We start from the raw sequence: 22,769 nt of genomic DNA on the forward strand, positions 1-22,769 counted from the left end.
TTCACTTCTACACCCCAACACGTCAACTCCGTTCCGCCAACCTCGCCCTCGCCATCGTACCCCGAATCCAGCGCAAGACATCCGGCGGCAGATCCTTCTCCTTCCTCGCCGCCAAGACCTGGAACTCTCTCCCCACATCCCTTCGCCAGACCCAGGACCTCCTCGCATTCAGAAGGCTCCTCAAGACCTGGCTCTTCGACCGATAAACCAGCAGCGCTCCCCTCCCCCCCCCCCTCAGCGCCTCGAAACCCTGACGGGTACATAGCGCGCTTTATAAATACTATGATTGATTGATTGATTAAGGGTGTCCAAGATACCCCACCCCAAGACCCTGAAAAGTAGGAGTAAAGTTACCCTACTACCCCAGAAAGACAGAATAGTCGTCATAGGGGATTCTGCAAGAACCACAAGTACCAGCAAAACACTGAAGATGGATTCACACCGAAGATGGATTCCTGGACCTGAGACATGCAAAGGAAGGGGACCAAGTCCAAGAGTCACAATAGTGTCCAGGGGGGGCAGGAGCCCACAAAACCCTGGATGAAGTTTCAAAAGGGCTGCCTCTGGGTTGAAGAAGCCAAAGATTCTGCAACAACAAAAAGGGCTAGGAACTTCTCCGACGGATGGAATATGTCCCATGGCGTGCTGGATATTGCAGAAGTGTTTCCAGGCAGAAGAACCACAAACAAGCCTTGCTAGCTGCAAGAGTTGCGGTTGAGGATTTTGGGTGCTGCTGGGGACCAGGAAGGACCAGGATGTCGCCCCTTGGAAGAGGAGGCAGAGGAGGTGCTCAGCAACTCATAGAGCCCCCACAGAAGCAGGCAGCACCTTCAGAAGTACCGGAACAGGCACTTGGAAGATCTGAGGACAGCGGTCAACTCAGAGTCACAAAGGAGGGTCCCACGATGTCAGAGTCCAACTCAGCGGGTTGAGCACTGCAGGACAGAGTGGTGGGGGCCCAGGCTAGGCTGTGCACAAAGGAATCCTTGGAAAAGTGCACAAAAGCTGGAGCATCTGCAAATCATGCAGTACACAGCTTTGCTGTCTGGCATGGGGAGGCAAGGACTTACCTCCACCAAATTTGGACAGAAGGCCCACTGGACTGTGGGAGACACTTGGACACAGGTCCTGTGTTCCAGGTAGACGCTCGTCAGGGTGAGAGGGGACCCAGAGGACCGGTGATGCAGAAGTTTGGTGCCTGTGTTGGCAGGGGGAAGATTCCATCGACCCACAGGAGATTTCTTCTTGGCTTCCAGTGCAGGGTGAAGGCAGACAGCCCTCAGAGCATGCACCACCAGTAAACAGTTGAGAAAGCTGGCAGGATGAGGCACTACAATGTTGCTGAGAGTCTTCTTGCTACTTTGTTGCAGTTTTGCAGGCGTCCTGGAGCAGTCAGCAGTTGATCCTTGGCAGAAGTCAAAGAGGGAAGTGGAGAGGAACTCTGGTGAGCTCTTGCATTAGTTATCTGAGGAATAGCCCAGAGGAGAGACCCTAAATAGCCAGAAAAGGAGGTTTGGCTACCAAGAAAGGAGGTTTGGCTACCAAGAGAGGTAAGCACCTATCAGGAGGGGTCTCTGACGTCACCCGCTGGCACTGGCCACTCAGAGCAATCCATTGTGCCCCAACACCTCTGAATCCAAGATGGCAGAGGTCTGTGATACACTGGAGGAGCTCTGGGTACCTCCCCTGGGAAGTGCAGGTCAGGGGAGTTGTCACTCTCCTTTCCTTTGTCCAGTTTCGCACCAGAGCAGGGCTGGGGGATCCCTGAACTGGTGTAGACTGGCTTATGCAGAGATGGGCACCATCTGTGCCCATCAAAGCATTTCCAGAGGCTGGGGGAGGCTACTCCTCCCCAGCCCTTCACACCTATTTCCAAAGGGAGGGGGTGTAACACCCTCTCTCAGAGGAAATCCTTTGTTCTGCCTTCCTGGGACTGGGCTGCCCAGACCCCAGGAGGGCAGGAACCTGTCTGAGGGGTTGGCAGCAGCTGCAGTGGAAACCCTGGACAGGCAGTTTGGCAGTACCCGGGATCTGTGCTAGTGACCCGGGGGATCATGGAATTGTCCCCCCAATACCAGAATGGTATTGGGGTGACATTCAATGATCTTAGACATGTTACATGGTCATGTTCGGAGTTACCATTGTGACGCTACACATAGGTAGTGATCTATGTGTAGTTCACGCGTGTAATGGTGTCCCCGCACTCACAAAGTTCGGGGAATTTCCCCTGAACAATGTCCGGGCACCTTGGCTAGTGCCAGAGTGCCCACACACTATGGGCCAGATGTATCATTAAGGCCCTTTGCGATCCGGAAATAGCGATTTTGTAGAAATCGCTATTTCCGACTCGCAAAGTGCCATGTATTACATTTGCGAATCGGTAATAGCGATTTCTTAAAAATCGCAAATGCTATTACCGAATCGCAAATTGCGATACTGGCCCCATTCGCAGCTATGGGCCTGTTGGCCTATATCTGCAAATTTTTTTGCATTTCCAAAATTGCGATTTCTGAACCAGAAATCACAATTTTGGAAATGCAAAAACCCAGGGTGGTGGGGGGCTAAGGCCCCCTCTACAGCACCCCAAATTTTTGAGGGACATGTAAGGTGCACACATGCCAAAAGGGCATGTGTGCTTTACATGTACAATTTAAAAATGCATTTTAAATGCATTTTTAAATTTTGCACATGGTTACCACCAAGTTCAACTTGGTGGTAATTAGCGATTCCTAAATGCCAAAATCGCATTTAGGAATTGCTTCATACATGTGCTAAGGAATCGCAAAAAAGGAATCATTATTTGCGATTTCTAATTTAGAGAGTCGCAATTTGCGACTCTCTAAACATGGTCGCAATTTTAAGGAATCGCTATTTTAGCGATTCCCTAAAATTGCGTTCAGAATGTATTTCATACATTCTGAAATGGCATTTTGCATTCGCAAACGGGCATTCGCACCGTTTGCGAACGCAAAATGCTTTCATACATCAGGCCCTGTATAACTTGGCACCTAACCTTCACCAAGGGAATTATATGGGTGTACCAGTGTGCCAATGAGAATTGATAAAATTAGTCACTAGCCTGCAGTGACAATTTTAGAAAGTAGAGAGAGCATAAACACTGAGGTTCTGGTTAGTAGAGCCTCAGCGATACAGTTAGGCACCACACAGGGGACACATACAGGGCATACATTATGAGCACTGGGGTCCTGCCTAGCAGGATCACAGTGACACATGGGCAAAAACAAACATACATACAGTGAAAATGGGGGTAACATGCCAGGCAAGATGATACTTTCCTACAGATATTGGTCACAGAATGTCACCTTCTGTGTCCATTTCTGCTTTGGTGGTGGTGAGGCCACCATTCCACCCTATTCCCTCTCATGGTGCTTTTTCTGCGACTTCCAAAGGTGAGTTGGGAGCAACTTGTCATCATCAGCATTCCCAATTCTGGTTGATGCTGAGGCGGTCAACGTTGAGCAGAAGGTTGACTTTTAAATATTCAGTGGGCATGGGCATGGACAGTGCATGGGCAACCCTGTGGCCCCTGCACCTGTTCTCCGACAGCCTTTTCATGGCAGTGAAACCATCATGAAAAGGCTGGCAGAGAACCAGGTTGCAATCAGCAAGAAGGTGCTGAGTTCAGCACTGCCCTGTCTGATTCCACCAGGACTGCCATCAGCCCATCAGGATCATTGTTCCCAGCAGAGATGGCGGTCGTTTGTCAGTCTGACCACCAAACTCTTAATTTGGAGGTTGGACCACCAAACCTGAGGTGGTCATGACCACCACAGAGAGTCTGGCGGTCTGTTGACCACCAGACTTGTAATGAGGCCCTTGGGCCCTCATTTTGAGTTTGGCAGATGGGACAGCCTGTCTGCCAAACTCCCTTACAGGCTGGCCACAGCCTTCGTGTTTTTCCCGCTAGGCTGGTGGGTGGAAACCTTGAGATTTGTTTGTGCAGGAGAGGACTAGGAGAAAGCCTGCCTAGTGAAAAATACAGTAAATATATTATAAAGTAAAGCAGAAGGACAAAGGAAAACGAGGAAAGCTTCATGAAGATGCAGGAGTCTGCCAAGAAGACTCAGAGGCAGCAAAAGATAATAAGAGGAGTTTCACGTTTGTCCTTGCAATGCAGCAAACACATACCCACCAGCATATCCCAAATCAACACACCTCTCTTGGGTTGCTCAACAATCCACCTCTTGTATTTTGAAACATCACCTTTAGAAAAGGAATGAAAATGGGAAGATTGTTTTGTAGCATGGACAAGTAGGGTGGCACAGATGTGCTCTATGAACGAGATAATATAATTTTGCAGTCTTGCATTACAAGCCAAGTGAACGATTAAGCTCTCAACAAAGGTATATACTTCTGGGTTTTTGTTCATACCTCAGAGTGCGAACCTTTCAACACCTTTTTTAACTGCTCCTGCAGCAGATGCAACAACTGGATAGCTTGGCCCATCGTACTGTCCTCCTTGCTTACTTCCTGCATGAAAACCTCAAAAGGGAGCAGCATATGTGTCAGGCCCTTGACTAGGCCCTATTTGTCCACATCAATGGTCATAGCTTTCCCAAATGTATCCGCTCTTAGAATGACATAGGGGGTTATTCTAACTTTGGAGGAGTGTTAATCCGTCCCAAAAGTGACGGTAAAGTGACGGATATACCACCAGCCGTATTACGAGTTCCATAGGATATAATGGACTCGTAATACGGCTGGTGGTAAATCCGTCACTTTTCCATCGCTTTTGGGACGGATTAACACCTCCTCCAAAGTTAGAATAACCCCCATAGTCATTGAACTGTCTGTACTGATCTAAACATGTTTGCAATATTAGCCTGGATTTTTCTTTTTTCAGGGGGCACTGATGCATGCAGCTTTCAAGAAGTAGGTGGGGATAGGCCGAATGTGTGTTGTGGTCACTATATACCATAGTGTCTCCATCTGACTCTGAGTCTTCTTGTGCCATTGTGAGGTTGCAGAGGTGGGTAATTCTGGTGCACTGCTGGGGACAGGGCTGCTTTGCGTGAGGATGTCACCCTCTTCTGCCTCGTCTTCTACCGTGATTTGACTAGTTGTAGCTGATGTTTCCAGTATCACCTTCACCACCACAACCACATTCAGCAATTTTTTAAGGTGCTCCTCACACCAGATTGCGTAATGTTTTTTCATATGGGTCATCTGGCCTTCCATACCATAATGGGAACCAGGTTTACCTGGACAAACACTTGTGTGGCAAATGAAACATGTTGCAATGTTCTCCTCCTGTTTGCTAAGCGTAAAAAATCCCAAACTGGGGAGAAGTACTTTATGACTGGGCCAATGCTTGAAGAAGAACTAGAGGTAGGTGGGTATGCCAGTATGTCAATTGCCTCTATGCAGTACATACTTCTGAGGTAGGGGTTGGTGCAGGCCTGTGCTGGGCTGTTAAAAGATGGGAGCAACCGGTGCTGCTTGTGCCGCATCCCTCGGAGGAGGTTGAATAGTACTGTTGGACTCCTCTTTTCCAGCTTCCTCAATGTCTGGCCCATCATCATCATCCCCTTCCATGATTATAAGAGTTTCTGGAACTTTCTTTTTCCCTTCCATCTCCTGGCATCTCCCGAACTCTGCCAGGGTCCACGTCATGTCCCTATCAGTGTTATCAGAAGTGATTCTTGGAGAAGATGGTTGAGTAGTACCCTTCCTTTTTCTTGCTGAAGATCTGGAGCCATTGATTCCCAAAGAGAGATCTCCTGTTCTGCCCCAACTTCGGGAAGATCTGCTATTGCTGACTGGTGCCCACTTTGCTCTGTTTCTGAAATGAATGGGTACTACTTTGTAAAAGGGACAAATCCAAATCAAGATCACTGCTCGTTAGTGTTGCCATGATTGCAGTGGCTGCCTAAATGACAGATATGGTCTCTGGCCTTAGGTTAGGGTGGTGCTGTTGATGCAGGAGTGCTGCTCCCAGGTTCCTCCCCGTAGACCCGTGTGGCAGGCTCATGTCTCCCTATAAAGCTTGTGGTTGGCATGCCACTGGCAGAATGCTGCTTCTTCTCACTGACCACTTTCTTGGGTAAAACTTTCTTTGGGGCCATCTTCAAGCTCTCAGTTGGCAGTGTCACTAAGCTAGACAGGCGGAAGAGGAAAAATGCAACATTTGTGTGCTGGTTACTTATGGAATAAATACCAATTTAATCAAACATTGTAAAGTCAAACCATACTCTAAAATTTTATTTGAAATCAGGCAGCACAACATGCAGATATATCTCTTTGCTTATCTTCATCTTTTTTAAGGGAGACACCTGTGGTAATCAGAGAGAGGGTCATGGGTAAATGGAATACTCATTAAAAAGTCTATGGTAGGAAAGTGGTCCGGGGAAATTGAGTAATCATTAAAAAATGAGTTATGCTGCTGATGTGTCTGCAGTGCACTGCAGCTCGGGTGTCCAGGAGGAAATGGAATTATTACAAACCTAAAGAAACCTCAACGATCTCAAAAACTTCCGACCGATTTCCCTCCTCCCTTTCCCAGCGAAAGTCATCGAGAAGATCGTCAACGCACAACTCGCCCACTACCTAGAAGACAACTCCATCCGTGACCCCTCTCAATCTGGCTTCAGACGAAACCACAGCACTGAGACTGCACTCCTCGCCGCCACAGATGACATCAGACAACAAATGGACAACGGCGAAACCTCAGCCCTGATCCTCTTAGACCTATCAGCCGCTTTTGACACAGTCTGCCACCGCACCCTACTAACCCGTCTCCACGAAGCCGGCATCCAAGACAAAGCCCTCAACTGGATCTCCTCCTTTCTCTCCTGCAGAACCCAGAGAGTCCGACTCCCACCCTTCCGCTCTAAAGCCACCAACCTCATCTGCGGCGTCCCTCAAGGCTCTTCACTAAGCCCAACGCTGTTCAACGTCTACATAGCCCCCCTCGCACAACTGGCCCGCCAGCACAACCTCAGCATCATCTCCTACGCCGACGACACCCAGCTCGTCCTCTCCCTGACCAAAGATCCTCTCACCGCCAAAGCCAACCTCCAGGAGGGACTGAAATCCATCGCCGAATGGATGAGCAACTCCCGCCTGAAACTTAACTCCGACAAGATGGAAGTCCTCATCCTCGGGCGCACCCCCTCGGCCTGGAACGACTCTTGGTGGCCCACCGCCCTGGGCCCCCCACCCACCCCAGCCAGCCACACACGAAACCTCGGCTTCATCCTCAACTCCGCTCTCACCATGTCCTAACAGGTCAACGCTGTCTCCTCTTCCTGCTTTAACACCCTCCGCATGCTCCGCAGGATCTTCAAGTGGATTCCAACAGGAACCAGAAAGACAGTGACCCAAGCCCTCGTCAGTAGCAGACTCGACTACGGCAATGCACTCTACACAGGCATCCCAACAAAAGACATCAAACGACTCCAATGCATCCAGAACGCATCCGCCCGCCTGATCCTCGACATACCCCGCCGATGTCACATCTCCCCCCACCTGAAGGACCTCCACTGGCTCCCCGTGGACAAGAGGATCACCTTTAAACTCCTCACCCACGCACACAAGGCACTACACACCACCGGACCCACCTACCTGAACTCCAGACTCAACTTCTACATTCCCTCACGTCAACTACGCTCTGCCAACCTTGCCCTCGCCATCGTCCCCCGAATCCAGCGCAAGACCTCTGGCGGCAGCACCTTCTCCTACCTCGCCGCCAAGACCTGGAACTCACTCCCGACCTCACTACGCCAGACCCAGGACCTCCTCACCTTCAGGAGACTCCTCAAGACATGGCTCTTCGAATGATAGCAGCTACCCCCCCTCCTAGTGCCTCAAAACCCTAACGGGTACATAGCTAGCTTTATAAATTTACTGATTGATTGATTGATTGAAGAAACCAAGGGCCAGATGTATCAAAGCTTTTTGCATTCGCAAACGGTGCGAATGCCCGTTTGCGAATGCAAAAAGCCCTTTCAGAATGTATCAAAAGCATTCTGAATGCAATTTTAAGGAATCGCTAAAATAGCGATTCCTTAAAATTGCGACACTGTTTAGAGAGTCGCAAATTGCGACTCTCTAAATAAGAAATCATAAAGAAGGAATCCTTATTTGCGATATCTAAAGCACATGTATGAAGCAATTCCTTAATGCAAATTGGGCATTAAGGAATCGCTATTACCACCAAGATGAACTTGGTGGTACCCATGTGCAAATTTTAAAAATGCATTTAAGATGCATTTTTTAAATTTACATATAAAGCACACATGCCTTTTTGGCATGTGTGCAGCTTACATGTTGTTAAAACATTTTTTTGGGGTGCAGCAGATGGGGCCTTAGGCCCCCAGCACCCTGGACTTTGCATTTCCCAAAATTGTGAATTCCAGTTAGGAATTCGCAATTTGGGACCTGCAAAATATTCGCAAATATGGGCCGACAGGCCCATAGATGCGAATGGAGGATGTATCACAATTTGCGATTCGGTAATAGAATTTGCGATTTGCATATTACCGATTCGCAAATATGATGCATTGTATTTTGGAATTCAGAAATAGCGATTTCTTTAAAATCGCTATTTCCGAATCGCAAAAGGCATTTTTCATACATCTGGCCCCAAATGCTATAGAGCGGCTGTGCACTTTTGTTGGATGAATGGGTTGATGGAGGAATGGATGGATGACAAAATGGCGAATTAAAAAAAATGAAATAAAAAATGTACAAAATTTAAAAATCTAAAGAACTAAGGTAAAAATGTAAATTAAAAAACAGGAAATAAAAAAAGTAAAATAAAAAAAGTGAAACTAAAATAAATCATTTAATAAAATAAAATAAAGTAAAATAAAAAAAATCAATAAAATTAAAAATTAAAATATAAAATTCATTTAAACAAATGATCAATAATTGCCAATGTATGTATGTAAGTCTTTGGCAAAGGGACACTAACTGGATGCACAAAATGACCGCCAGCCACATGGTCAAACAACAACAAGGAGCAAGGAGGGATGGCAAACAAAGAACACATGCAAGCCTATGGCAAAGCGACACTGGCTTGATGCACAAAATGGCAGCAAGCCACATGGTCAAACTGCAAGTAAGGAGGCATGGAGAACAAAGACCACATGCAAGCCTATGGCAAAGGGGCACTGTCTGAATGCACAGAATGGCCACCAGCCACATGGTCAAGCAACAACAAGGCGGCATGGCAAACAAAGAACTCATGCAACCCTATGGCAAAGGGTTACTGGCTTGTTGCACAAAATGGGTGCCAATCACATGGTCAAACAACAACAAGAAGAGAGGAGGTATGGCAGACAAAGAACAAATGCAAACTTGTGGCAAAGGGACACTGGCTGGATGCGCAAAATAGTCACCAGCCACATGGTCAAACAGCAAAAAAGGAAGGAGGCACGGCAAACAAAGACACATACAAGTCTATGTCAAAGGGGCAAAGGCTGAATGCACAAAATGGCTTCTAGCCACATGATCAAACAACAACTGCGAACAAGGAGGCATGAAGAACAAACAATACATCAAGTTTTTGGACATATACTACACAAAATGGCCTCTGGCCACACAGCATGGAGAATAAAGACAAATGGAGGGTGATGACAAACACACACACTCAATGGCCATACGGAGGCATGGTGGTAGCACTGAAGAAAGCACAACAATTAACCATGCTGGGGAGAACATGGCAGGCTACGCAGGGGCGGTAGCCCATTTGAAGCGCTTACCCGCCGTTCCTGAGGAGGTGTGACACGGACGTGCTGGTCGGCCTGCGGATCTGCTTCCCGGCATTTGGGGGCGTGGGGATCCAGTCGGCTCTGCAGGAAGGAGAGGCACCCGGCGGGAGACTCCGGCACTGGGAGCGTGCCGCGCTGGAGCTCCGTCGGGTGCGCCGAGGTGCAACAAGGATTCCCCTCCGGGGGAATCCAAGCAGAGCCAGCACAAGCAAGGTTCCTGGGAGGAATTCCCTGGAACCTGGTAGCGCAACAACACGCGCGAAACAAGTGGCCAGGAAGGAGGCTACATCGGCAGTTGAGCTCATTGGAAGCTCATTTAGGCAGAGTGGAGGGGGTTGGAGCCCCCCCACTCTCTTCTTTAATTCTTCTCAGGTAGGGGGGCCAGGGTTGAGGGAGGGAGAGAGGGGTAGTGAGGCTTGTGGAATACAGGGCAAGAGCGGTGCAAAAACTTTGGAACCAGTGAGGTACCCTGTAAAGAGAGGAAGTGAGGGAAGGCAAAAAATAAAAATCAAACTTACACCCTCACTAAGAGCCTATTTCAGGGCGAGACCGGAGGGTATTGTGCTTTTTCCTGGTCAAGGGAAAATGGATGATCACACCGTAAAGGCAAGTGGGAATGGTGCAGGCTATGGTAAGGGGGTGGAAGATATTTCTCTCCCTCCAACTGATGACTGGGCTCGCCAAGAGGTGACAGAAGTAGGATCTGAAGTCTTCCTGGCCAGTCAAAGTAGTAATGCGTTGACCTCGCGGCAGGAGGAAGAAGTCCTGGCTTTGACGGTTTCTAGTCCCCCTCCCACCCAAGCCCAAGCCCTGGCCCTTGGCTCAACTTATAGTCCCTCCATGGAGGCTGTGATCCTTTCCATTTCGGAAGATATAAAAAAGGATTTGCAAGCTCCGAGAGTAATCAAGGGGAAATTAGAGAGGCCTGTGAGGTATTGGAAAAAAAATTGACAGTTTGATGGAGAGGATCCAAGTTTTAGAGGAAACGGTGGGGGGTATGAAGGAGGAGTTGAAGCACCACAAAGAGGAGATTCGAGAGTTGAATGAAAAGGAGCAAGGATTAAAAGCCAGGATGGAGCAATTGGAGAACTATTCACGAAGGAACAATATTAGACTCTTGAAGGTTCCGGAAGGAGAGGAAGGGGAAAATTTGAAGTCTTATGTGGTCTCCTTAATAAAATCTGTATGTGTGTTAGAGGAGAGTGAAGAATAGATCAAGAAAGATATTCAGAGAGTTCATCGTGACCCTTTCACGAGGCGGCCGAATAGTACTAGACCGCAAAAAATCCTGGTTAACTTTTTAACTTATCAGCTGAAGGAAAAGATTTTGATCAGTGCACTAAGGCAGAAGTCGCTAAGAGTGGAAAATGTGACATTTGAGATTAGGTCTGATTAGTCTAAACTTACTATGGATAGGCAGTGGGAGTTGGGAAAGCATTTGGATGAGTTTAAGAAGTTAGGAGCTTCCCTGCAGCTGAAATTCCCTTCATTACTTCGAATTATGCACAATAATAAAATGTACAAAATAAGGGATGTGGGCAGGGCAGAGGAATTGTTGGCTGCTATTAGGAGAGAACAGGTTGACCATATGTGAAAGGGGTTTTTCCCCCGAGTGCACTAAATCTCCCAGGTAGGCGGGGTGCTCTAAAACAAGGGCCATGTTGGTCGACAAAGTGGGAGGGTTCTCTACGGGAGGGTTGAGAGAGGTAAGGGAGGGTGGGTTACAAGGAGGGGGGAAATTGGGGCAGAGCAACAAAAATGTTCCTTATTCACCGAGGCGAAGGGATAGTTCGCTAATTAGGAATGGCTGGTATAGGCAAAGGTCAGGGGAAGGGAAGGTACACTATGCAATTTTTCTCCTGGAATATCAACGGGCTGAGGACTAGTGCGAGAAGGAATAACATTTTACAATACTTAAAGGATTCGCCAGCACAAATTCTTATCTTACAAGAGACTCACCTGGAGGCAGATGAGTGTAAGGAGTTATTTGAGACGCGAAAATGGATGCAAACCTGTATTTGTACTAGTCATAATTTTCATACAAGGGGGGTGGCCATTTTGGTTAAACAGGGCTTGAAAATCAGGGTAGAAATACTCGAAGTAAGATCTGATCAAGCAGGGCGTTGGGTCATAGTAAGAGTTCAGGTTGGGGGAGTAGTTTTGGTATTGGTTGGATTCTATGGCCCAAACTGCGATGATATTGAGCCTCTTAAGTGGATGTTCTCTCAGTTAATAGAATTTTCAGATCCAGTTATTATGATGGGGGATTTTAATGTGGTGCTGGATAACAAATTGGATAGAACGGATAACTGTAGATCTTTAGGCATGCCAAAATCTCAGCAATATTTAAGGAGAATGATGAAGGAGCATGGCCTGTGTGATATATGGCAGAACAGGGAAGGGGATGCAAGGGTCTTCTCCTTTATTAATAAGAAATGCAGCCATGCTTCACGCATCGACTATTTTTCAGTTGATAGTAGGTTGCTGGAAACCGTGGATGAGGTTGAATATTTACCGTCTCATTTATTGGACCACGCAGCGGTGGTACTACACTTAACCTTGCCTCAGAGGAGAATGTATAATAGATTGACACTCGAGCGTGCACTGTTAACAGAGGACAATGTGACATCTCAATTACGTAGGGAAACAGAAGTCTTTTTTGATACTAATGTAGGCTCGGCACCACTATCAGTGGTATGGGTACCTTCAAGGCCGTTATAAGAGGGGAAATTAAGAGCATTGCATGCTATAAGCGTAAATTGCTTAAAAATGAAATAAGCTGTCTAGAAGAGGAAATGTTAAAAAAAAGTGAGAAGTTGGTTGGCAAAGAGGAAATGTTTCAGTCAGAGGCAGTGAGGGTGGAATTAGCTGAGTTAAGACATCGTATGGAAAATATTTTACAAGCAAGAATGGTTAAAAGATCGGAGACTAGCAAACTAAAGCACTTTGAATATGGTGAGAATTCGGGAAAGCTGCTTCCCTGGAAGTCTCAATCGGACCAGGTTAGGAATTATATTAAGGAAATCGACTTGGATGAGTCAGGGGTGAAACTGACACGAAGTGAGGATATTGATTATGGGTTTCAGATTTTTTTTGCATTTCTGTATACTGAAAGTGAAGAGGGGCGAGAAGAGTTGGTGGATGACTGGTTAGCCCCTGATGCGTTACCGGAAATTACTCTACAGCATCAGGAGTTTCTTAATGGTCCCATAACTATTGACGAAGTACGGGCGCCGTTGTTTGGAGGCAAAGACGGGAAAGCCTCGGGTCATGATGACATCCCAGTGGAGTTGTATAAAGTATTAGGTGATATAATCATCCCAATCTTGACTGAGTTGTTTGGCAATATTTCTTTTAATGAAATAGATATCCCAACTACATGGAATGAGGCGATTATTACGCTTATTTTGAAACCAGGGAAGAACCCAACAAAATGTGCATCGTATAGGCCTATTTCACTATTAAATAGTGATTATAAATTGTTTGCCAAAATAGTGGCGGATAGGTTGAATAGAGTAGTGAATAACTTGATACACCCTGACCAGAAGGGCTTTTCGAAGGGTAGACATTTGTATGAGCTGACATAAGATTTGATTGGGGCTATAGACATAGCAACGTCCTTTGATTTCCCTTTGGGGGTTATCACAATCGATGCAGCAAAAGCCTTTGATCAAGTAAGTTGGGGCTATCTAAAATCTCTTTTAAAAAGAGCTAATTTGGGAAATAATTTCTGTGGGGTTGTTAATCAGATATATAGGGCCCCAACAGCTAGAATACTCGTGAATGGTAATCTTACTGGAATTATTACAATAACCAGGGATGTCCATTATCTCCCGCACTATTCAATTTATACATTGAGCCATTTGCTAGAAAGATTCAGCAAAATGCGGTGATTTCTCCTTTTCGTTGTAGGGGTTGGGAAAGGAAACTTGCTTTGTATGCGGACGATCTTTTGGTGTTTACTGATAATCTATCATCTGCAATCCCTGAGATCTTTAGATTAGCCGAAGGATTTGGAAAGGTATCTGGCTATCAGGTAAACGTGGAAAAGACGGAGATCATGGCTTGGAATATGGAATATAAATCATTATACAGTAAGAAGGAAATAAGGTACTTGGGAGTCCTGGTGACTCAGGATATCAAACAGTTAGTAGAGAGGAATCAGCAAAAGTTGCTGTTGGAATGTAAGGGATTACTGCAAGGTTGGGCTCATCTTCCCTTAATGATTATTGGAAGGGTTAATTTGGTAAAAATGTCTATTCTTCCTAAGTGGAATTTTTTGTTTTCTGCTTCTCCACTCCCCATGCAGAAAAAATGTATAGGCAAAATGCAGTAGCTCATAAATTATTTTATATGGAGCTCTAAAGGGGTTAGAATTTCTCTGAGAAAGTTTTGAAGGTGTAAGGAAAAAGGTGGTCTGGCATTACGGAATTACAGTATTATGCTTGGGCTTTCCTCTTGAAAAATACCAGGATTCTATTTCTTTCTCCAGATTCTACAACAACGGGTTTGATGTTTAAGGTGATGGCCTCTACCATCAAGGGTGCGTCAAGCAATTTTATTTTTAAATTTGGTGACCCTAAGTTTTTCAAAAAGGTAAAACTGAAAATTATGCAGGGATTGGCAGAATGTTGGTATCAGCTTAGACAAACTGCAAAAGTTACATATTATAATTGTAACACACCTATTTGGGATTCCCCGGGCACACCAGAGTGTTTTAAAGATGTTCTAGCCTTACCTATCAAATGGGCAGGTATAGAGTACTGCAGTGATCTCTTTCAGGAGGATGTACTCCTTCCCTGGGAAGAGGTGATGCAACAAACGGCTGGCTCCCTGTGGAAGTTTCTGCAAATAAGGGATTGGGCACAGGGGGTTAAGGGAGGAGTTGGTATGCCCAATGTTCTGGAAGAGATTATCCCGAGTCCATTGGTAGGCCCTCATAGAGTGGCAGTTTGGTGTTGGGGGATTCTAGAAGGGGTGGGTGGGGAGTTTAAACTTCCCACGGCTTTTTGGAGTGAATTCTTTCCTAAAGAGTCAGCTCATATGTGGTGGAAGGAGTCATTAACTTTTCTATTTGGCATTGTTAAGTCAGCTGCATTGAGGAAGAACCATTACTACATGATTCACAGAGCTTACATCTCTCCTGAGAAGATATCTAAAATGAAAGGAGGGCAGGAGGTGAAATGTCTAAAATGTGGTTTAATACAAGCAACCGATATCCATATATTTTGGGAATGTCTGGGTGTTCGTTATTTTTGGGAAAAGGTATGTGAGACTGTCTCGAGTATACTGGAGTGGGAAATTGTAGCATCTCTCCCTTTAGTAATTTTTGGTCAGCCACAAGATCAGCAGGGGAGGAGTGGAAGAGGTACAACCCTGAATCTCAAATTGGTATTTTATGCAATTTTGTTGGGAGAAGGGAAAAATGCAGTAAATGGATGTCAACCTCCCTTCCAAAAAATTCGGCATGGTTAAATGATGTGTTTCGTACTGCTGATTTGGATTTAAGTTCACGGGGAAATAACAGTATGGGGGGCAACATTATTGATTTGGAAATATTGACTTCGAAATTTTCATTTAGAGAATGATAATTTGACAAATATGATGTGTGAATAAGTATTGGTTCTGTTATTTGTCCAATGATTTTACCCCCTACTCTGAAATCCTCATGGAGGGTAAAGGGTGTCCCCTGGCCTGGATAACTCTATTGCTCTACTACTGGTAAAGTAAGAGGGGTTCCTTAATAGCCAAGGTGAATGAGGAGAACAAAACAAAAATTAACCACGCTTCAAAGATTTCACAACATAGATCTGCACATGCCATCAAATATTACCTCACAACATATACACTTTTTGCAACAACAAAAAATGAAATGTAAACAATAGCCAACATTTTTTACTTAATCCAATGCCATCCTTGCCCTAAATGAAGTTTTAAAACCATATACCACTGAAACATTTATTTCACTCACTGATGACTACTAGTAATGGGCCCAGTGGCAAGAAGGCCCTTTGGAAATCTAGGCCACATAGTACAATTATATTGCAAATGTTACAAAAATCATTCAAATGCAAAATAAATAATAATAAGTAGGCCAATACTTAAAATCCAGGCACCCACCACTATAATATTTAAAAATTATATTAAAGCACAAATAAATACTGATGCATGCACAAACAAACAATAGTTTTGGAACTTACTTGTGTGATTTCACAAAAACAAAGGGACAGATTTAAGAATAGTGGCACTGCACTCCTACCTCCTTACTACCATCATATGTGCGCCGTATTTAAAATATGGTGCACCATGGAGCAGGGTAAGGGGCAACAGCATCAAATGTTTGGTGCTAACCCTGAACAGTACATAGGTACCATTGGAACCAATTGTGTGCCCCCTCTCAGCAGGCGTTAAAAATGCCAAAAAAAAGTCGCAAAGAAATCTTTTAGGTTTCTTTGCGCCATTTGTTCGGCCCACTTAATGGGAGAACACCCCCCTTGCATACATTATGACCTGCACAGGCATAATGTGGAGCAAGGAGTTTCAATGTGGTGCAATGCATGCATTAGACCACTTTGTAAATCTGGTGCAGAAATTTTGGCCACATTGGGCAACATTAAAAAATAATTCGCTGATGTGGCTCAAGGAGGGGCTAGGCCTTCTTAAATCTGGGCCAAAGTCCTTCAATCCAAAGGTATAATCTGGAGACAAAGAGAGTGATCCTTCCACCTCGAAATCCATGTGAAAAGTGACCAGGAGATGTACAAAGCACTGGGAGCAGGCTGCTGGACAGGAACATGAAGTTGGAGTGTCTCCAGGGCACCTCCTTCCTGTTTGGAGAAAAAGGGTTCTCACGTTACCAAACAACTTGAAGGGTCCATTGGAGAAGAAACTCCAATCAAAACCTCTTTTGACTAGATTTAGATGCATCTTGAGTAAAATATCTAATTGAGGTGCATTCATGCTTGGGAGCAGGTCTGTTTTGCCTGCCATCATGGCCAGAAGCAGCACAAACAAACGCAAAGTCTTGCATGGCTGCCAAAAGCAGAGGGATACAATGCAGAGTATCTCACTCACTATCAGTCCGACAGTATTGGAGCACTCACAAGTGGCAAAAACAAATTTTGCATACAAGAACAAACTCCACTCCATGCCGGATGGGGGGGGGTTCAGGAACTCCATGCTATGCTGTGTAGTGCGAAGTGCCCCAATTCCGCAAAATCCACCAGTGGAGAGGAGTTCTACACTGAGTCCAAATTGAAATAGGATACTGCAGACAAGGATTCAGTTAAAGGTTTGAGTGTTTTTGATGTCTTTAGTTCTGCTCAAGATGAAAGTTAATATTAGGTGTGTTGTGACATTTTTTCACATTTGTTATAATGGTTGACTCCTTGTGTGTGCTATTTCCAAATGGTAGCAATGGTAACACTGTTATTTGACTGGCCTGACCTCTTTTGCAGATTTTAATGTTCTTTACGTTGATTGTAGGCATCTTCTCAGAGTGCTGCAGAAACAATCGGTTGAGTGCTGAGAAGCTGCTAAGACAAAAGTCTTCAGCCTGGGGAAACATCACCTGCTTGCAGCAGGCCATGAACACTGATGCCCGGAGTTTCATGTCAAATGGTGGTGTGCAGGTGGGTAAGGGTATTCAGTTCTCTTGTGGTTCTTCAATTCTGTGGTCCCCAGTATGCAGCTGAAAACTCACAAAGGGCTAAAAATAAGAGGGGGATACAATACAAATGAGACTATGTAAGGGAAGGTGTCAGAGAGATGTAGTAAAAAATAAGAAGAGGTACGCAGAGAGATGATAGAGAATGGATAACCCATGGTGTCAAACTATAGAGGAGTGACAGTAGCAGAAGCAGGTTAAAGTGAGTAGCAGATCAAATGGCTATGTGAGTTAAACAGGTATGAGATTATGTAAGTGAAGGTGTCAGAGAGATGTAGTAAAAAATAAGAAGAGGTACGCAGAGAGATGATAGAGAATGGATAACCCATGGTGTCAAACTATAGAGGAGTGACAGTAGCAGAAGCAGGTTAAAGTGAGTAGCAGATCAAATGGCTATGTGAGTTAAACAGGTATGGGAGGGTAAGGGAACCAATGAATAGTACAGTTCAGCAGGGGGTTTCTAGATGTGCCTGAAGTGAGGTTGTGGAGGAGGTGGATGACGGGTGAGGTAAGTGGCACTCACAACTGCCACTTGTCTGCTTACCCTTTCTTTGCCATCTTTCTCTGCTCATTCATATGCTGTCTCAGGTTTCACAGATTTGAGTTCATTAAAAGTTGTGCTTATACCCTGCCTGTGGCTGGCCTCTGCCTGTTTTACATTAAAATTTTCCTGCACCATCTAGCTGAGATAAGGTAAACCAATCTCAGGCCTCAGAATGTGACAATCACTACTTGCATACCAAGCCTGAGTTCAATGACATTGCAGATAAGAACAAATATATAGAAAGGAGCAGGTGGTGAGGTTGCCTACCTATGGTTAGGGAGGTTGGGATAACATACATGTTGTCAGATATCATGGGTGGTTAGTGTCACACACCTCATTAGGTGATATTACCTCATCTTAAGGTAAAATGTTCAGGGCAGGCAATTGCAAACTTGTGCAATTAATTATTTTGTAACACTCCGAAATGTTAGGGGGCTATGACAGTCAGCTGTTCTCTGTGGTCAATTCACATTTTTGTTTAAAATCTACACATTTTCATTCCTGAATGCCCCGGTCCCTTCTCACAAAGGACAGATGGCCTGTCCCTTATTGTGGGTGCTGATTCTTTGGTACCCTTCATTCTGTCTCCCCCAAGAGATATTAAATGTCCACCACCGGGTTGGGCTGGATATTAAGCCCCTATCTCAGGGGTGCAGCTGCACATGGAAGCGCAGAGAGGCCCTTTCACAGGGTGCCCATCCAGATGTTCAAAGGGGCTAAAGCCAACCCCCTTCTGTGGTACCTCCCTGTAAACAAAGAACAGGATTGGGAACAAGATGCCCTACTTACGCCCTATGGGTTCAGAGAAAGACACATTATCATGCCCTTCAGGGTACAGTTGAATCTCTCAAACAGCCATTGCTTTGGGGGGTGGTAAGACATAGTTAACTACCACACGCCTTCCACATGGCCTTCATGTACAGCAACATGAAACTGGTATCCCGGTCAAATACCACCTCCTTGTGGAAACCCACACGAGTAAATATCCCATCAATAACCTGGCCACTGTGGGTGCGGTCATTGTCCTCAGGGGGATAGCTTCCAGTTACCAGGTGGGATGGTCCACCAAGAATAGGATAAACCTGTTGCCCAGGGCTATCTTGGGATCCAGAGGCCCCACAGTGTCAATGCCCACCCGCTTAAAATAGGTGCTCATAACAGCAGAGGGATGAAGATGAGCCTTGCACCTTTTCCCGGATTTGCCACTCGCATGGCAGGTTTGACAAGTCCTGCAAAATGTATCTGAGATCTTCCTCATTTGAGGCCAATAAAAGTAGGTGACAAGCCTGTCAAAGGCTTTGCCCTTCCCCAAAAGACCTGTCAGTGGCACATCATTAGTAAGACCCAGTAGCAAAGCTCTGAAACACTGGGGTACCACCAGTATATGGTCTGCCTCCCTCCCAACAACCTTAGGCTCACTATACAGGAGATCATTTTCCCAGTAAACCAAGTGAGGTCCAGAGATGTCACCAGCAGCCTGGCTTTCAGCCTGTTTCTGAAAAACCCTCAAGGGTGGGGCATGCCTTCTATGCTGTACAGAATTGCTCCCTGGTGGGGCCTCCTTCCTGCTGCCAATGGGTCAGCGTAGGCAGGTCCCCCAGTTCAGCCACTTCTTCCCCTGTAGGTTCAGGTGCATCCCCCTCAGGTTCAGCCTCCTCCCAGACTGTAGAAATCTCAGAAGTGGGTTTTCTGCGCCCCTTAACTTCCTAGAAGGCACCTGGGCCACTTTTTCAGGCTCCAGGTCACTGTCTTCTTCCATCCCATCATCTGTGACCTAGAGCATGGTTAACTCAGACCTCTCAAAATATGGTTTGAGTTGGTTCATGTGTAACACTCTTAAAGGGTTTCTAGGAGTCAGTATGTCCACCAAGTAGGTGAAATTACTTTTGAGCTCCTTTACCTCAAATGGCCCAGGCCACTGGTCTTGGGGAGCATGGGGCTCTACTGGGGACATCGCCCACACTTCTTTCCAGACTGAAACTCAACCAGAGTGCTATTCTCCAGGTCCTCCTGATCACCCTCTCTGGCAGCCATGGAATGTGTGGTCAGGCATGCCCACTCTGGCAATCCCAACATTTCCAAATGAGACTTGAGCTCCAGCTCTTTCCAGGCAGTAAGCTCTAGGTCATTCCCTAGCAGACAGTCAATAGGCATGGATGGACTCACAGCTACCCTCAAGGAACATGAGACTGCCCCCCATTCAAAGGGAACCTGAGCTACAAAACATTGGCTCTCACTGTTGTCTCTGACTGCAACTTGGTGGACCAATTAGGGATTACCTGCTTTTGAGGCACCAGATGACAGCGGACTATAGTCATACTGCCACCCGTCTTGCATTGATGGTCACCCACTGCCAGTACTTCTTTGTATTATCAGGAATGAGGGTTCTCTGTAACACCTGGGATAGTAGAGTTAACTCAACTGGCTCCCCACCACTAACTGGGGCCATCTCTTCTTCAAGCGCTACACTGGCCACCCAAACTGACTGCCCACCAGTGGGGGGCTGTGCACACTTAGAACACTTGGGACTCTCTCTAATGTGCCCTTCCTGACCACAGGCAAAGCACTTGATGGGTCCCTTTCCTGAAGTATTTCCTGAAGGGAACCAACTCTTCTTCTCAACAGGGGGACGGGAATCTTTCCCTCTAGTTTGGGGTCCTTTAGAGAATTCCTTATTTTTGTCCTCATCCCCCCTCCTGCTTTTTTTGGGAACCCTGCACTCCCTTGGCAGAGTATTCCCCATACAATTTTTGTGGACCCTGGTACTCACCCAGCTGTCCGCCTCCTGAGCATGTTTCCTGGGTTCAGTAAGCCTGCTGTCAATCAAGTGCTGGCACAGTGCTAGAAAACACAGACTATACAAGTGCTCCCATAAATACAAATTGTACAGCCCCTTGTAATATGTTACCTCACTGCCCTTCACTCAACCATCCAGTGCTCTGAAAAATGAAACCATAAATTCAAGCCAGGACTGGAAATCAAGTTTCCTACTCTCCCTGAACTTCTTCCTGTAAATTTCTGGAGTTAGGGCATACCTACTGAAAAGGGCATCCTTCATGTTAGAGTAGGTGAGCTCACTAGCTTTTCCTAGAGCTAACAACGTGTCACTCCTCTCTGCTGCGAAGTAATTACACAGGCATGCCCCCCCAATCTCTCTCAAGAACCCCATGCATGTGCAAAGCTGTCGCATAGCCCTAAAACCACCTGCACATGTTATCCTCCTTACTCTTTAAGTACACTCTTTGGAAGGTGCACTCTCTTGACACACTGCTACCATCTGTGGTAGACCTGCTCCTGCAATCCAGTTCCTTCAAGCTGAGTTCCTGAGCTACACGCATTTTCTCCTTCTCCATAGCAATTCTTTATTTTTCCATAGCAATTCTCCTCCTAGCCAGCTCCAGCTGAAGCTCCCTTTCATGCTGCAGCTTGAGCTTCTGCATTTCCAGTTGATGCCTCCTGGTTTCCCACCTGTCCTCCAGTTCCTCCTGGGTCAGACCTTTGGAAGAAGCACATCTACCTGCCCTGGAGGCCCGCCCTCCATGCAGGCCTTGGTTATTCAACAAAACATCATGGATGCTCTTCACCTCCACATCCTCATTAACATTATCCTCCTCTGTGGGCCCATCAGCCTCCTTTGCTGCCAGCCAGACCCTCAGCACCTTTTGAAGCTCCTCCTTTTTACTTAGGTTTTTAATAGGACAATTGAACTCTGCAGAACCTTTTGAGCTGAGGCACCGTATAGGTCGCCAACCTCTCCTGCTCAAACACAACTTCTGCAGCTCTAACTGATGGCTCACATGATTGTGAGTAAGGCTCAACAAAGGTGCAAAAATCCACACCAAAAACAGTATGTAGTTGTTTAACGGCCTACAATAAAACAGTAGTGTACACCACTCTCTGTATGCCAAGTGCAAATACAAGTTCTATCCCAACTGCTGATCACCAGTGTTAGAAATTGGGTCTCTGGTTGGCAGTCAGTTTGCACTCTGTCCAAGCAGGGTCCCTCACTCTAGCCAGGGTAAGGGAGATACATAGCTACCATATCCCCTGCTCACCACCTTGGTAGCTTGGCACAAGCAGTCAGGCTTATCTCAGAAGCAATGTGTAAATTATTTGTACAAACACACACAATAACACAGTAAAAACACCACAAAAGCACTCAACACCAGTATATAAAAATAGCCAATATTTATCTAAGAAAACAAGACCAAAACAGCAAAAATCCAAGATACACAAGCTAAGATACAAATTGTCAAAGATTAAACTTCAATATAGTGCTTAGAAATACAAAAGCTTCAATTTGGTGTTATCACGGCGTTGTGACAGAGTTTTTCCCAACAATCCAATGCTACTAGTGCCAATCAGGGATTCGCACAGAACCCTAGGTACAGTAGATTTGGTAACAAAGAAACAAGCTGTTGAACAGAGTTGGGGAGATGAGGCATTACTGGATCCGGTGCAGCATTGGTCACTTACTGCAGGGCAATGATGCGTCGCTGGTGTGAAGTGTTGGTTCCGTTTGCTCCAGCTGAGGCTATGAATCAAGCGTGTCAAGATGCGATGGGCGACCTCTCGGGCCGCAGTCACACCATGGGGCTGCAGGCGCCAAGGCGGGGTCCGGTGTCACTAACGTCGGTGACGCGCACTCAGGACTCACAAAGTTGTGGGACGTCAGCAGGGCTGCGGTGAGGTTGGACCCGCGGTGTCAGTCATGGTCATCGCTCTCCAGCGGGGACCACTGCTTCAGGTGCAGGTGGTGCCGGGGAGTAGTGCAGCGGTGTCGGTCTTGGAGTTCTCCGGAGTCATTGTACCTGGTTCTTCTTGT

The 22,769-nt window shown here is 46.1% G+C and overlaps 1 protein-coding gene across 1 annotated transcript in view; it reads left to right on the forward strand.

The window, feature by feature from the left end:
• Positions 1 to 12,430: 12,430 nt before the first annotated feature.
• LOC138249316 (transient receptor potential cation channel subfamily M member 2-like) overlaps positions 12,431 to 22,769 on the forward strand; it is a 328,743-nt gene continuing 318,404 nt past the window's right edge. Inside the window, exons 1-3 of the mRNA XM_069203275.1 lie at positions 12,431 to 13,176; positions 13,647 to 13,918; positions 17,220 to 17,365. Of these exons, the coding sequence (XP_069059376.1) occupies positions 12,431 to 13,176; positions 13,647 to 13,918; positions 17,220 to 17,365 (1,164 nt within the window). The remainder of the gene's footprint in view (positions 13,177 to 13,646; positions 13,919 to 17,219; positions 17,366 to 22,769) is intronic.

The sequence above is a fragment of the Pleurodeles waltl genome, chromosome 8 (genome assembly GCF_031143425.1).
Source record: "Pleurodeles waltl isolate 20211129_DDA chromosome 8, aPleWal1.hap1.20221129, whole genome shotgun sequence".
NCBI lineage: Eukaryota > Metazoa > Chordata > Amphibia > Caudata > Salamandridae > Pleurodeles > Pleurodeles waltl.